Genomic DNA, 14,884 nt, shown 5'->3' with positions numbered 1-14,884 from the left:
GCTTTGTCATCAGAAGGTCCTGGCAGGCAGCGTGGAGCATCTGAAGGCTTGAGTCCCCGGGTTCAGGACTCGTATCCGTCCAAGAGACTCTCCTGAAGGAAAAGGGGAGGAACTTTATGAGAACATGAGTGGTAAGAGCCCATCTGTATATACACTCATTGACCAAAAATCCTGCACCAAGAAGGAGATGTTGGGATAAAACTTTCCCAGTGTGACTGTAATGATGATAAATGTAAGGGATCCCAATATTACAGAAATGGAGACATTTATTGGTGAAAATTGTCCAATTCCAAGGAGGTTTTAAGACCCTGTTGGGCTGCCTCTAACCTGGATCCAAGATGAGATACGGCCTCTAGCCTGGATCCAAGATGAGATACGGCCTCTAGCCTGGATCCAAGATGAGATACGGCCTCTAGCCTGGATCCAAGATGAGATACGGCCTCTAGCCTGGATCCAAGATGAGATACGGCCTCTAGCCTGGATAATATATTAGATACGGCTTCTAGCCCGGATAGAAGATGAGATAAGGCCTCTAGCCCGGGTACAAGATGAGATAAGGCCTCTAGCCCGGGTACAAGATGAGATAAGGCCTCTAGCCCGGGTACAAGATGAGATAAGGCCTCTAGCCCGGGTACAAGATGAGATACGGCCTCTAGCCCGGGTACAAGATGAGATACGGCCTCTAGCCCGGGTACAAGATGAGATACGGCCTCTAGCCCGGGTACAAGATGAGATACGGCCTCTAGCCCGGGTACAAGATGAGATACGGCCTCTAGCCCGGGTACAAGATGAGATACGGCCTCTAGCCCGGGTACAAGATGAGATACGGCCTCTAGCCCGGGTACAAGATGAGATACGGCCTCTAGCCCGGGTACAAGATGAGATACGGCCTCTAGCCCGGGTACAAGATGAGATACGGCGTCTAGCCCGGGTACAAGATGAGATACGGCCTCTAGCCCGGGTACAAGATGAGATACGGCCTCTAGCCCGGGTACAAGATGAGATACGGCCTCTAGCCCGGGTACAAGATGAGATACGGCCTCTAGCCCGGGTACAAGATGAGATACGGCCTCTAGCCCGGGTACAAGATGAGATACGGCCTCTAGCCCGGGTACAAGATGAGATACGGCCTCTAGCCCGGGTACAAGATGAGATACGGCCTCTAGCCCGGGTACAAGATGAGATACGGCCTCTAGCCCGGGTACAAGATGAGATACGGCCTCTAGCCCGGGTACAAGATGAGATACGGCCTCTAGCCCGGGTACAAGATGAGATACGGCCTCTAGCCCGGGTACAAGATGAGATACGGCCTCTAGCCCGGGTACAAGATGAGATACGGCCTCTAGCCCGGGTACAAGATGAGATACGGCCTCTAGCCCGGGTACAAGATGGATGAGATACGGTTGGGCAAGGAGACATACATGTTTGGTATGGTATCCTAGGGTACATTTGCCCACAGATGTTACAGATGCTCCTGTAGATCCTGCACACTCATAGGTTGCTGAAGCTCGCATTTTAGCTGTTCCCATAAATGCTTTATAGGTAATAAAAAAGGGAGACACATTCCTGGAGAAGCCTCGCTGTGCGCAGGCGAGCATATCCAGCTGAAAAGTGCTGAGAAGAATACTTGTGGCGACAGGATGTCCTGCACATATCGCTGACCTGTTAGTGCCCCTCGGACCACTACTAGGGGTCACCGACTGTCGTATGCGATGGCTCCCACGATCATCATACCAGCAGTTAGGGCAGTATGTCGCTCCATAGCAAAGGATTGAAGCGCTCACTAGGAGACCTCCATACTGGAACCCAAAGAGGGCCTAGAATTGTCACTAAAGACGATACGGTTCCAGTCTGTAGTAGTCCAGGTTTCCCAATCAGGACATTCCTGCAAACGAAGATTACAGTAGTTGACTGTCAAAGGCAGGACCAATAATGGGCACCATGATGTCAGATTTCCTTCTGCTGAATGTCTGGAAAAGGTCTGGGCAGAGACAGGGTTGTAATTAAGGGGCCACCTGTGTCTAGATGGTGGACAACAAAACTATGGGAACTGCTCATTTCCCCTCCCCTCCATGACGGCACCTTACTTGGAGATTATCCTCCTTCTCCAGCCAGGCAGGGACAGGAAGGTTCAAAAGGGCCCGCCTCCTCACTTATTTTCAGTGTCTTCCTGTCCCTGCCAGGCGGAAGATAGGACTACATTCGTGCTCCGGTCGGGAGCTATCGCGGAGTAGCGGGTGCATTGCGCCAGCCACGGTCTTACCTTGGGCAAGTAAGGCCGTTCCATGGATGCCTGCCGCGGTCCTCTCCATATTCAAAACTCGCGCGCGGTTTCTAGGCTGCCTGCTGCCCGAGATTCTCGGCTCCGGCGGGTGACGTCATCTGGGGGCCTAATTGTGGTAGCCGGAGAGTTGACGGGCCGGATGACGTCGGAGGTCCTGGGGAGACTTCCGGCCTACGTAGTTTAAAAACTGGCGCCCTGGTCAAGTCGGATGTCGGCCTCTGACCAGAGAGTTTGCAAGTTTCCTGCAGCCTCAGATATCCGCACTTATGGATCAGGAGGAAGCTATGGACCAACCTGTAGCTGTGAGTGACATCCAGGTTGTGAGTATGGAATGCTGCTTGCACTGTTACTAAGTCTTTCTCATCTTTTCCCTTTTTTCTGTATGGAAGAGTGACAAAGATAGCTCTGTTAAACCTAAAATATCGCCGAAATCTAAAATACCCAGATGTCGCGTATGTTCAGCCAAACTCCCCGATAATTACGCTAAAAAACTGTGTGGAAAATGCATTGATAGCATTGTTAGGGAAGAAGTCCCGTCCCTAAAACAGGAATTGCAGTGCCTGATTAAGCAGGAAATAAAAACCGCTTTTTCAGATTTTTCTGCAGCCGCTAGCGTTCCGTCAACATCAAAACAGGAGCCCAGGAAAAAATCCCCCATAAAAACCTCTTCATCCTCCTCTGATGTTTCTTCAGATAGTGATGAGGATAGTAACAACTCTGACTCCGATGGCGATTTTAAAAATTATCTATTTTCATCTGACGATATAAACGATCTATTGAAAGCGGTCAGGGATACCATGGAAATTAAGGAAGAAAAAGTACATAGGTCCGCCCAGGATAGAATGTTTTCAGTATTAGAAACTAAAAAGAAAAGGGTATTTCCGGTACACAAAAATCTGCAGTCTCTTATCCTGAGGGAGTGGAAAAATCCTGACAGGAAGGTTTTCCTACCCCGAACAATTAGGAAAAGGCTTCCTTTTGACGAAGAAGAATTGTCCCCGTTCTTGAGTTGTCCTAAAATTGATGTTTCACTCTCCAAACTAGCTAAAGGTTCTTCTTTGCCATTCGAAGATACAGGATCATTACGTGATCCTATGGACAAAAAAGTGGATGCTAATCTTAAAAGAACCTGGGATGCGGTCGCGGCTTTGTTTAAACCCAATATCGCGGCCACGTCCGTTGCTAGGTCCCTAAAAAGTTGGTTGGAACAACTAGATGTACTCTTAAAATCCAATACTCCATACGAAAACTTTGCAGACTCCTTCCCTCTTTTATTAAAGGCCGTAGATTTTTTGTCAGACACAACAGCGGATTCTGTCAGGCTGGCCGCAAGAGCTACGGCTTTAGCCAATAACTCTAGAAGGGCACTTTGGCTAAAAGCTTGGTCCGGAGACACAGGTTCCAAAGCAAAACTATGTAACATCCCGTTTTATGGTAATCTTCTCTTTGGTCAGGACTTAGATAAGATTCTAGAGAAAGCTTCTGATTCCAAAAAGAACTTCCCAGAGGATAAAAAGAAGAGGAAAGCTCCCTTTTTTCGTCCCCAAAAAAATGTTAGTTTTCAAAATAAAAGGAGTAAAACGGAAAACTAGAGATCAGGAAGACAGAAAGGGAAGGGTTTTATGTTCTCTCCCCGTTCCGAGGAATCTTCCAAGAAATGACACCAGAGCCCCAGTGGGGGGAAGACTGGGAAAATTTGTGGATTGCTGGGAAAAATACTCATGCAGCCACTGGTTACTAAATACCCTCCACAAGGGATACAGTATTCCCTTTGTCAAAAGTCCCCCCTCTTTATTTGTTCAGACTCCAGTTCAGAGCTCGGAACATCTCCAGCTTTGCATGGAACAAGAAATCGAACTGCTAGTTCAGATGAACGTCTTAGTTCCGGTACCAATGAACCAAGTCGGTCTGGGCTGTTATTCCAGGGTGTTCTTAGTAAAAAAAACTAACGGGAAAATGCGTCTCATCATAAATATGAAAGCCCTGAACAGGTCCATAAAGTACGAAAAATTCAGGATGGAATCTATAAGAACCACGGTCAAAGTTCTACAAGAAGGGGTGTTTCTAGCATCCATAGATTTAAAAGCTGCGTATTTTCACGTACCCATTCATCCAGGGTCACAACCGTTCTTGAGAATAGCGGTATGGGTCCAAGGGCATCTAAAACATTTCCAGTTTCAAGCTCTACCCTTTGGGATAACGACGGCCCCCAGGCTTTTTACAAAAATTATGCTAGAGGCAATAACCCCTCTGAGGAGGGAAAAAATAATGATAGTCCCATACCTGGATGACCTTTTAATAGTGGGGGACTCCCAGAAAGACCTAGAGATCAATCTATCCAAAACGATAGACAGACTGGAGGAACTGGGTTGGATTTTAAATCGGGAAAAGTCCCACTTAGTTCCCACACAAAGAATAGTTTTTTTGGGAATTCTCATAGACTCGGTGAGCCAAAAATGCTTTATACCAGCAGAAAAGATCACAAAGATCCAATCCCAAGTAAAGCAATTCAGGCAACAAAGATCCCACACCATAAGACAAACGATGGCCCTGATAGGATCCTTTACAGCTTGTATCCCGGCAGTGAAGTGGGCGCAAATACATTCCCGTCCTCTTCAGACGTTCATGTTAAAAATATGGAACCGAAGACAAGATTCTCTAGACAGTCTAATAACAATTCCGGATCCCATTCGGTCCTCACTAAAATGGTGGGAATCAAATTTAAATTTACAGAGGGGAGTTCCTTGGATAGTGAGAGATCAGTTGATCCTCACCACGGATGCCAGTCTATGGGGCTGGGGAGCACATCTCCAATCTGTGTCAGCCCAAGGGGAGTGGTCACAATCCCAGAAGAGGTACTCATCAAACCACCGGGAACTTCTGGGGGTGTGGGAGGCTCTGAGTTACTTCTCAGAAGAGTTAAAGAGGTCCAACGTACAAATAAGGTCTGACAACAAGACGGTGGTTGCATATATAAACCACCAGGGAGGAACAAAAAGCAAACAACTTCAAGTCCTAGCCAACAAGATTTTCTTGTGGGCGGAGGAGAATCTCCTCTCCCTATCAGCAATTTTTCTAAAAGGGACGCAAAACATCCAAGCGGATTTCCTCAGCCGCAGGAAATTAGATCCGGGGGAGTGGAGTTTAAAAGAGGAAATTTTCCAGACCTTAACACAAAGGTGGGGTCTTCCCCAAATAGACCTCTTTGCAAACAAAATAAATGCAAAATTACCAACTTATTTTTCCCTAGATCCATGGGATCCGAGAAGTGCAGGAACAGATGCACTAGCTCTCCCTTGGAATTTCCAACTGGCATACTGTTTCCCACCTCTGCCTCTGATTCCAAGGGTTCTCAGGAAAATAAAAGAAAAGAGGGCCGAGGTAATCCTAATTGTTCCCAACTGGCCGAGGAGATCCTGGTTTCCTCTCCTGGCAAAGATGTCCAAGGAGGATCCATGGATTCTACCCTGGTCGGAAGACCTCCTCTGTCAAGGGCCAGTTTTCCACCCAAAGACGCAAAGTCTGCATCTCTCTGCTTGGATCCTGAAAGGGCAGTCTTAAAATCTAAGGGTTTATCGGACAGAGTAATTAATACCATGCTAGCCGGCAAAAAAGATGTCACTAATAAAATTTACCGCAAAATCTGGAATAGATATGTTTCCTGGTGTTCAGAAAATACTTCTAACTCCGTGGGGAGTATTCTGTCTATTCTAGATTTTCTTCAAGAAGGTTTTAATAAAGGGTTAAAACCTAGCACTCTTAGAGTCCAAATTTCAGCTTTAAGTGCCTATTTAGACGAAAAAATAGCTCTTAATCCGTGGATCATTCGCTTCATGAAGGGAACCGTCAGACTCAGACCCCGGAGTAGACCTCTGGTCGCTCCGTGGGATTTAAACTCTGTCCTCTCCGGTCTCACTAAACCCCCCCTTTGAGCCCTTAGAGTCAGCAAATATCCGATATCTGACCCTTAAAACAGTATTTCTAGTGGCCATTACCTCTGCACGTAGGGTTAATGAGATACAGGCTTTCTCGGTTAAAAAACCCTTCATGACAATCAGGGACGACAGAATAATTCTAAGGTTCGACAATTCCTTTCTACCTAAGGTTGTCTCAGAGTTTCATAGGATGGAGGAGGTGATTCTTCCTTCATTCTGTGAAAATCCCAGATCTAAAAAAGAAGAGGCTTTTCACACTTTGGATGTCAGAAGGTGTGTTCTGAAGTATATATCAGAAACTAAAGACTGGAGAAAATCTAATAACCTATTTGTCCAATTCTTAGGGGGTAGGAAAGGATTAAAAGCGTCCAAACCGTCTATTTCATGCTGGTTAAAATCGGCCATCTCAGAAGCCTACATAGCAATAGGGGAACGACCCCCGGTAAATATCAAGGCTCATTCAACAAGGGCAGTTTCGACTTCATGGGCGGAAGAAGCATCCGCTTCCTTGGATCAGATCTGTAGGGCAGCAACCTGGTCGAATCCTCATACCTTTGTAAAACACTATAGGATAGATATTGATTCTAAAAGAGACCTATCCTACGGTAGGAAAGTTTTACAAGCAGTTGTCCCTCCCTAATTGACTAATCTGTTAGTTCTCCAAGTAAGGTGCCGTCATGGAGGGGAGGGGAAAAGTTGAATTAGTCTTACCGGTAATTCCTTTTTCGCAAATCCTCCATGACGGCACCGCTTATATTCCCCCCCAAAAAAAATAAAAAAAAGACTAGTTATAAAATTAAATAATTAGTCTAGAGTTATATGTATGAGATTTAATATGTATAACAGAGAATGGATAAGTAACTGGTGAAGGTCACGAATGAGTGTGTAAGTTTAGGGCCTGTCAAGTCCAGAAGACACTGAAGATAAGTGAGGAGGCGGGCCCTTTTGAACCTTCCTGTCCCTGCCTGGCTGGAGAAGGAGGATAATCTCCAAGTAAGGTGCCGTCATGGAGGATTCGCGAAAAAGGAATTACCGGTAAGACTAATTCAACTTTCTTGTCAGTAGATCACACGATCCTCTCTACTGGTAGTCTGTCTGGGCTGTCCGGAGCTTGTTAACGCTACCTGCACTAACATAACCGCTGCGCCCAACATTTCCTAAAAGTCAGAACAGCCTAGATCAGTGGTGGCAAACCTATGGCACGGGAGCCAGTTTCACATCTGTTCTCTCCAGAAATTGATTCTTACGGCCTCAACCAAACAATTCTTCTTCCCAGAGTGAGAAGACGGGCTTTACTTTCGTGGACTTTCACAGAAAACCTGTAATGAGGGATTCTTTGGAATGTAAGTCCCTATGGATACCAGCAAAACGGGATGAGGTGCTCAGGAATAGAATATGGGCCTAGCATGCTCATTTCCTCCTTTTCCTTTTATTCCGGCCTTCCTCAAGAATATATGGTTAAAAGCAACCAGTGTCATTCAAATTACTTAATTCTGTCCAAAGAACAGCTGGTTCCCGATCCTGAAGTATTTATTTCTGGAAGACCCAGAACCTCTTTATCTCAGATTAAATATTGTTCTTCTCCAGGGCCCTCTTCTGTATCGAAAGGTCTAGATGCAGAAATTCTGAAAGCTGGAATCCTGAGAGGGAAATCCTAAAAAAAATTCGGGGATTGTCAAACAGAGTAATATCTACCTTACAGCAGAGTCCCAAGGAAGTTACCTCACCAGTTTACAGGGAGGTTTGAAAGAAATTTTGCTCCTAGTACGAATCTGAATGTTCGGTCCCTTTTCAGGCTACTTTTACATTAGCGGCAGGCTCTTCAGGTGGGTAAACAGCCTGTCGGATAGTCAGGACTTTGATTAGGGTTGCTCTCGGAGGTGTCCTGCTCTTTCCCTAGTTTCCAGGCTTTATTCCCTCCCCCCTGTCCCTCCTATGCTCGGTGTGGTGTGTCCCCCCCTCCACACACACACCGAAGTGTGACAGGATATGATAATGGCATTAGACCCAGGAGCCTAAAGGTACAGATCTCAGCCCTTGGTTGTTTTCTGGACCTTCCCCTTTCAGACTATAGATGGATCAAAATGTTCATTAAGGCTACATCCTTGATCAGACCAGCCCTAAAACAATCCATTGCTCTTTGGGACCTAACTTCATTGGTCTCTGCGATACTCTTGAGGAGTTTGGTTTGAGATTCTTGTCCCTTAAAACTGTTTTCCCAGATGCCATTACCTTGGCCCGTAGGGTAGGGAAATTACAGCCCCTTTGCATCAGTGAGTCTTACCTCAAACATTTCAATAAGATCATCCTAAAAGTTTATCCGACCTTTCTCCCTAAAATTGCCTCAGCTTTTCACCTTAACCAAGAGATGTTTTTTCCATCTTTTCAATGCATCCCCTCACAATGGTGATTCCACATCTTAAATGTCAAAAGATCAATAGGAAATATTTTGATGCCCTTGAGATCTTGGAGATAAGATCCAAATTTGTTCATACAGTTCTCAGGAAGGAACAAGGGGAACAAGGTCTCAGAGACCACCATGGCGAGGTGGCTGAAGACTGCAATCCAATAATTCTGTAATTCGCAAATAGTTCCTGGTCCAGATGGAATTAAAGCCAATCACACCAGGGCCTTTTTCGTTCCATGGGCAGAGCAGAGGCATCTACTGATCAGATTTGCAGAGCAGCGCCTCGGGCAAGCTTTATTACAGACTGGACATCTAATACAATCAGGAGTTAGCCCTTGAGAGATTTGACCCAGACTCCCTTCTCCCCCAACCACATGCTTATCTGGTATCGCTCCATGTGGTGTCATTGGTAATCAGTAAATACATTTTTAGTTGCATCCATCCTGGTGTAGTATTTCAGAAAACATTGGAGGGAGATGGTGAGAGGAGCCTTGTAACCTCTCTGTGTTCCTGTCCCTGCAGAAGACTAGAAGGGCAATCTCCATGTGGTGCTGTCATGTAGGCCTCCAGAGAAACCAGTCGCTGGTAGAATTCCTACTTCTTAATTTGTGGGATAATCCCTTTAAAGAGGTTATCCAGCCTAATTCATTAACAGTAGTTCAATAAAAGGAAAGAATATTCCTTTTATTGAACTACTGGCTTTCTGAGGGATTCCAGGCATCCCTGAACAGAAGTATCCATCCCGGGCTGCATACCATCCGTTGTGAGAGGCTTTTTTGCCAACTTGATACACGTCTACATTAGAGTTGTGCCTAAACTAGCACAACTCCACCAGGTGAGCCTCCATTTTGGAGATACCAATTTATATCTATTTTAAACGTTATTACCCTATGGTGCGCCATTCTTTTTGTTCTACAGCGGAACGAAGCCTGCTCTTAATACTAATTATTTAACAGACCCCTTCAGAGTGTCTGGATTCATACTTACCTGATCCCTGCTGGTGGGTTCCTGCTCCATCGATACATGGGCACCTCTGCAGATCCCGGGTCTCTGAGAATCAACATCCAGTTGACAGGGCAGGGGAGCACCTGCCCCCCAACTATCTCCACTATACTATCCCCCCCTTCCTCCCCCCTGTCAACAGTGTGTTGATTTCCACAGACACAGCACCTGCAGAGTCAACAGTGGAGCAATGAAGCCAGAACATAGAGGCAGGGACCAAGTAAGTATGAACTCCACCGGGGGTCCGCCTCTCTGAAGGGGTCTATTACACAAGTTCAAAGTTGGATAACTCTTTCAATTATCTTTTGTAGGCATCTAAAACATTCCACTAAACTTGTCCAACTGTCCTGTTATTCACAATATTTGTTTCACACATTTTGAATCAGGATGAAGATCTGAACAATAATAATGCTACAGAGGCAGATATGTGGGGCGATGAGGAATACAAGGAGAAGATCCCTACAGAGACAGATGTGAAGGGCGATGAGGAATACAAGGAGAAGATCCCTACAGAGACAGAAGTGAGGGGCGATGAGGAATATAAGGAGGAGATCCCTACAGAGACAGATGTGAGGGGCGATGAGGAATACAAGGAGGAGATCCCTACAGAGACAGATGTGAGGGGCGATGAGGAATACAAGGAGGAGATCCCTACAGAGACAGATGTGAGGGGCGATGAGGAATACAAGGAGGAGATCCCTACAGATAAGAGCCCAGGTGAGTAGTGACCACTAAATGAAGCAAATACGAGTCTGTAACTATAATGACCCTGAATTGGACTTCCCCCTATAGCAGGTCCCTTCCCCAGGTCCTAACAGTGTCCTCCAGTACTCAGATACCCCCGGGACTTACAGTAGTGCCAAACTGTGTAATACAAAGCACATATCACAGCACTAGCAGGTAAGAAGAAAGTCAGGAGATAGGAACTCATCAGTAGATGACTGGACCAGGATGAGGATGGTAATCAGACAATGGAACAGTCGGATGATGGGGGTTATATGGTGAACGGATGACTGAACAGACAATATGTGGCCCTGACTGGATCTTTCCCTAGATCTGTCCTTACATGCTGACCCAAATACCAGACATCACTGACCCTCACTGTCCCTTAAGACATTCCTATGAAAAATCCTAATCTCTAAGGGTCCATTCACACGTCCGTATGAATGTATCTGCACCCGTTCCGCAATTCTGCGGAACGGGTGCAGACCCATTCATTCTTTATGTGGACAGAATGAATCCTGAGAGCACACTATGTGCTCTCCGCAGCTGCATTTCCGGAGCGGGGCTCTGAACTTCCGGTCCGCAGTTGCAGACAAGAAAAGGACATGTTCTATGGGAGTGTAGGCCGGGTGTATTGCGGATGTGTGAATTGCCCCTAAAACAGACAACAGGAGGACACTAAGACCCAACCCAAACTGAGCAGAGCTGAACTAGAATCAAGGCAGGACAGACTGAAACATGGAACATCCCCTCCCCCCAACCACATACACAGACTACAAGAATCAGAGGTAAAGACTGGACGAACCATAAGAACAAAACTACACGGATGAAGAAAACTAGGAGAGATACTAGAAAATAAAAGGATTACTGGATTCGAAAGCACAGAGCTTACACTATAACCAGCAGCCCCCCGCAGAAACTAGGAATATTTACAGCGAGGCTAACCAGTCAGGAGCTCCTCTCCAAACAAGGTGAGCTACAGAAGAGAGGTCGGCTGAGCAAGAGATCAGCTACTGTATAATTCATAGCAACTGCCCCAAACATACTAGTAGACAGGAGAAGATGAAACCATAGGAGTGTTCCTGCTGATCCTAGCCCATTACACTAAGGTGGTAACGACTCCCTCAGGTCTGCGCTGTGACTCTCCAGGCCTTGCTCAGTAATATCAGGGTAATATCTTCCATGAATCTCCTGGACGTGTCCTGGTGTCCCTCTGTGCAGCATTTCACAGGCCTCATGTCACATACACTCTGGACTGCACTGGATTCTGGTGTCCAAATTACGAATGTGCAAGGTGTCAACGCGTGTCGTCCATACAGGCCCCGGGTACCTTCTGGCTTCATCTGAAAAATTGTGATTATTGGGCTGCCATACCTCTAATAGGGGGTAGGTTTCCTGGCCCTCCTGACACCTCTGTTGCATACAATGACTTATTGTTATAATGCTAGAGTCAGTTATTCAATTTTTCAGTTGGCTTGCTTCGTCTTTCCTAAGGTTATTTCTGCCTTCAACAACTGGTGTATAGTCCGTTCAGGTTCTCACTTGAGTTGATCAAAATAGATTAAAGTTGATGAACCTGTGTCCTCTCTAAGGCTGGGTTCAGACCTGAGCGTTTTACAGCGCGTTCCTACACGCTGTAAAACGCTCAACAGGCAAGAACCAATGATTCCCTATGGGAATGGTTCTCACCTGAGCGTTTTACAGCGCGTACGATCGCTCTGTAAAACGCCCGACGCCCCAAGAAGTACATGAGCTTCTTTGGGGCGTCTTGTCGCGCGTTCCCGTACATAGACTTCAGCGGGAACGCGCGACAATGGGCGTTCGCTTGTCTCTGTATGCGCGATTGCAAACGCCCGTACAATCGCGCATACAGAGCGCTCCATCGCGAACGCTCAGGTCTGAACCCAGCGTTAAGGCAATGTAACGATGAGTTTCTCACACCGGTTTCTTTTGCTATGGTTGATTTCTGAGATATAACCCAAACTGGTCCCACATCACAGCATCAGTATTGGTTATGGACTTGGCCCCTTCTTATTCCTTCTGCTGTAACATTGCCATTAATTGTTGTATGCTGTTCATGGACGGGGGAAGCGTCTCCTCCTCCTCCTGACGCCGGGCAAAGAATCTTTTTCGCAGTATTCTGTTTGATCACGGATGCCCAACTTGCGGCCCTCCAACTGTTGCAAAACTACAACTCCCAGCATGCCTGGACAGCCTACAGCTATTAGGGCATGCTGGGAGTTGTAGCCTTGCAACAGCTGGAAGGCTGCAGATTGAGCATCCCTGTGTTAGATGATTGATTTTCCAGGATGTGAGAAACCTGTGCATATGATTGCCTGACTCTTGCCTGTTGTAACAGTTCTGTTCTTCTTGCCTGACCCTTCTATGTACTTAGGGTCATTCTGCTTTTAGTTGTGGGGTGACATGACACATTTGGACAGCACCCTCTAGCCTCTCTTGTCAGTTATGAATTTTGATAGCTGCCTTCAATAGTTTTCAAAAATAATTTTAAAAATGTTTTGTTCTTGGTAGATGACTGTACTGGGCGCTTGGAGAAGCATCTCATATCTACATATTATAATGCAGATGATCCATGTGTCATATTAGATACATATGAAGAGCGTGCCATTATCCCAGATGTACCCTCAGACCTTCACAGCAAAAATCTATCATCTCATCCTTTAAAACAAGTCCAATCTTCTAATTCATCACATACTCTTACTCAGAATGAAACTCGCAGAAGATGTTCTGGAACCCAAAGAGCTCGGAGAAAGCCGTATTCATGCTCAGAATGTGGCAAATATTTTACTTGGAAATCAGGCCTTCTTCAACATCAAATTCATCACACAGGGGAGAAGCTGTATTCATGTTCAGACTGTGGGAAATGTTTTACTAGTAAAACACAAATTGAAAACCATCAGAGAATGCACACAGGAGAGAAGCCATTTTTATGTTCAGAATGTGGAAAATGTTTTACTAGAAAAACATATCTTGATAAACATTACAGAATTCACACAGGAGAGAAGCCGTTTTCATGTTCAGAATGTGGAAAATGTTTTACTAGAAAATCACATCTTGATAACCATCACAGAATTCACACAGGAGAGAAGCCGTTTTTATGTTCAGAATGTGGAAAATGTTTTACGAATAAAACACATCTTGAAACCCATCAGCGAATTCACACAGGAGAGAAGCCGTTTTCATGTTCAGAATGTGGAAAATGTTTTACTAGAAAAACATATCTTGATAAACATTACAGAATTCACACAGGAGAGAAGCCGTTTTCATGTTCAGAATGTAGGAAATCTTTTACTGATAAATCAAGTCTTGAGAGCCATCATAGAATTCACACAGGAGAAAGGCCGTTTTTGTGTTCAGAATGTGCGAGATCCTTTACTAGAAAGTCAGATCTTCTTCTACATCAAAGAAGTCACACAGCAGAGAAGCCGTATTCATGTTCAGAATGTGGAAAATGTTTTACTAGAAAATCATATCTTGATAACCATTACAGAATTCACACAGGGGATAAGCCGTATTCATGTTCAGAATGTAGGAAATCTTTTACTGAGAAATCAAATCTTGAGAGACATCGGCAAATTCACACATTGGAGAAGCTGTATTCATGTTCAGAATGTGGCAAATGTTTTACTCATAAATCATCTCTAAAGAGCCATCAGAAAATTCACACAGGGGAGAAGCTGTATTCATGTTCAGAATGTGGCAAATGTTTTATTCATAAATCATCTCTAAAGAGCCATCAGAAAATTCACACAGGGGAGAAGCTGTATTCATGTTCAGAATGTGGCAAATGTTTTATTCATAAATCATCTCTAAAGAGCCATCAGAAAATTCACACAGGGGAGAAGCTGTATTCATGTTCAGAATGTAGGAAATGTTTTACTGCGAAATCAAGTCTTGAGATACATCAGAGAATTCACACAGGAGAGAAGCCGTTTTCGTGTTCAGAATGTGGCAAATGTTTTACTCAAAAATCATCTCTTGTTCAACATCAGAGAATTCACACCAGGAACAACGAATTCTGAATCCTTCCTGTAAAATATGCCATAAATTTCCAAATTTTGCCTTGCTATCATTTATAGTGAGAAGACTCAGCTTTGTTACAAAAATATAGCATATATATTGAAGCAGGAATTAAAAGAAAATATCAGTATATTCAGAAGTGTAGTTACTGCAGTTATAATTGTAGATCTTAAAGGGGTTGTGCAAGAATGAGGGGGTTTGGCAAACTCCCCCACTTTACTGGATCTGTAAAGGGAAGATTACTTACCTGCTTCCTGGTGCTGGCTCTCCGCTCCTTCTCTTCCAAGCCTGCAATGCTCGGCTGGGCTCATCTGGTTTGGCATTGCCACAGCCGACACTGGCCGCGGCAGAGACCGGATCCCCTTGTGTTATGTGACTATTTGCCATGACGTAAGGGAAACCTGTAACCGTGATTGTCCATGAATTATATAATATACATATTGGAATATATTGGAAATATTGCAGAGGATAGGTCATCAGTTAACAAAATGT

At 45.1% G+C, this 14,884-nt stretch overlaps 1 protein-coding gene across 1 annotated transcript; it reads left to right on the top strand.

Annotated features, from left to right (window-relative positions):
• Positions 1-10,302: 10,302 nt before the first annotated feature.
• Positions 10,303-14,394, top strand: LOC121002656 (gastrula zinc finger protein XlCGF26.1-like; the record flags this gene model as incomplete). Its single annotated transcript, XM_040434090.1, has 2 exons — positions 10,303-10,345; positions 12,884-14,394. Coding segments are annotated over 2 exons (1,554 nt in total), but the record flags the coding sequence as incomplete, so codon positions are not given.
• Between the last annotated feature and the right edge of the window lie 490 nt (positions 14,395-14,884).

Source organism: Bufo bufo, chromosome 5 (assembly GCF_905171765.1).
Source record: "Bufo bufo chromosome 5, aBufBuf1.1, whole genome shotgun sequence".
Lineage (NCBI taxonomy): Eukaryota > Metazoa > Chordata > Amphibia > Anura > Bufonidae > Bufo > Bufo bufo.
The sequence above is the reverse complement of the archived record's forward strand: the minus strand, read 5'-3'. Positions and strand labels throughout refer to the sequence as shown.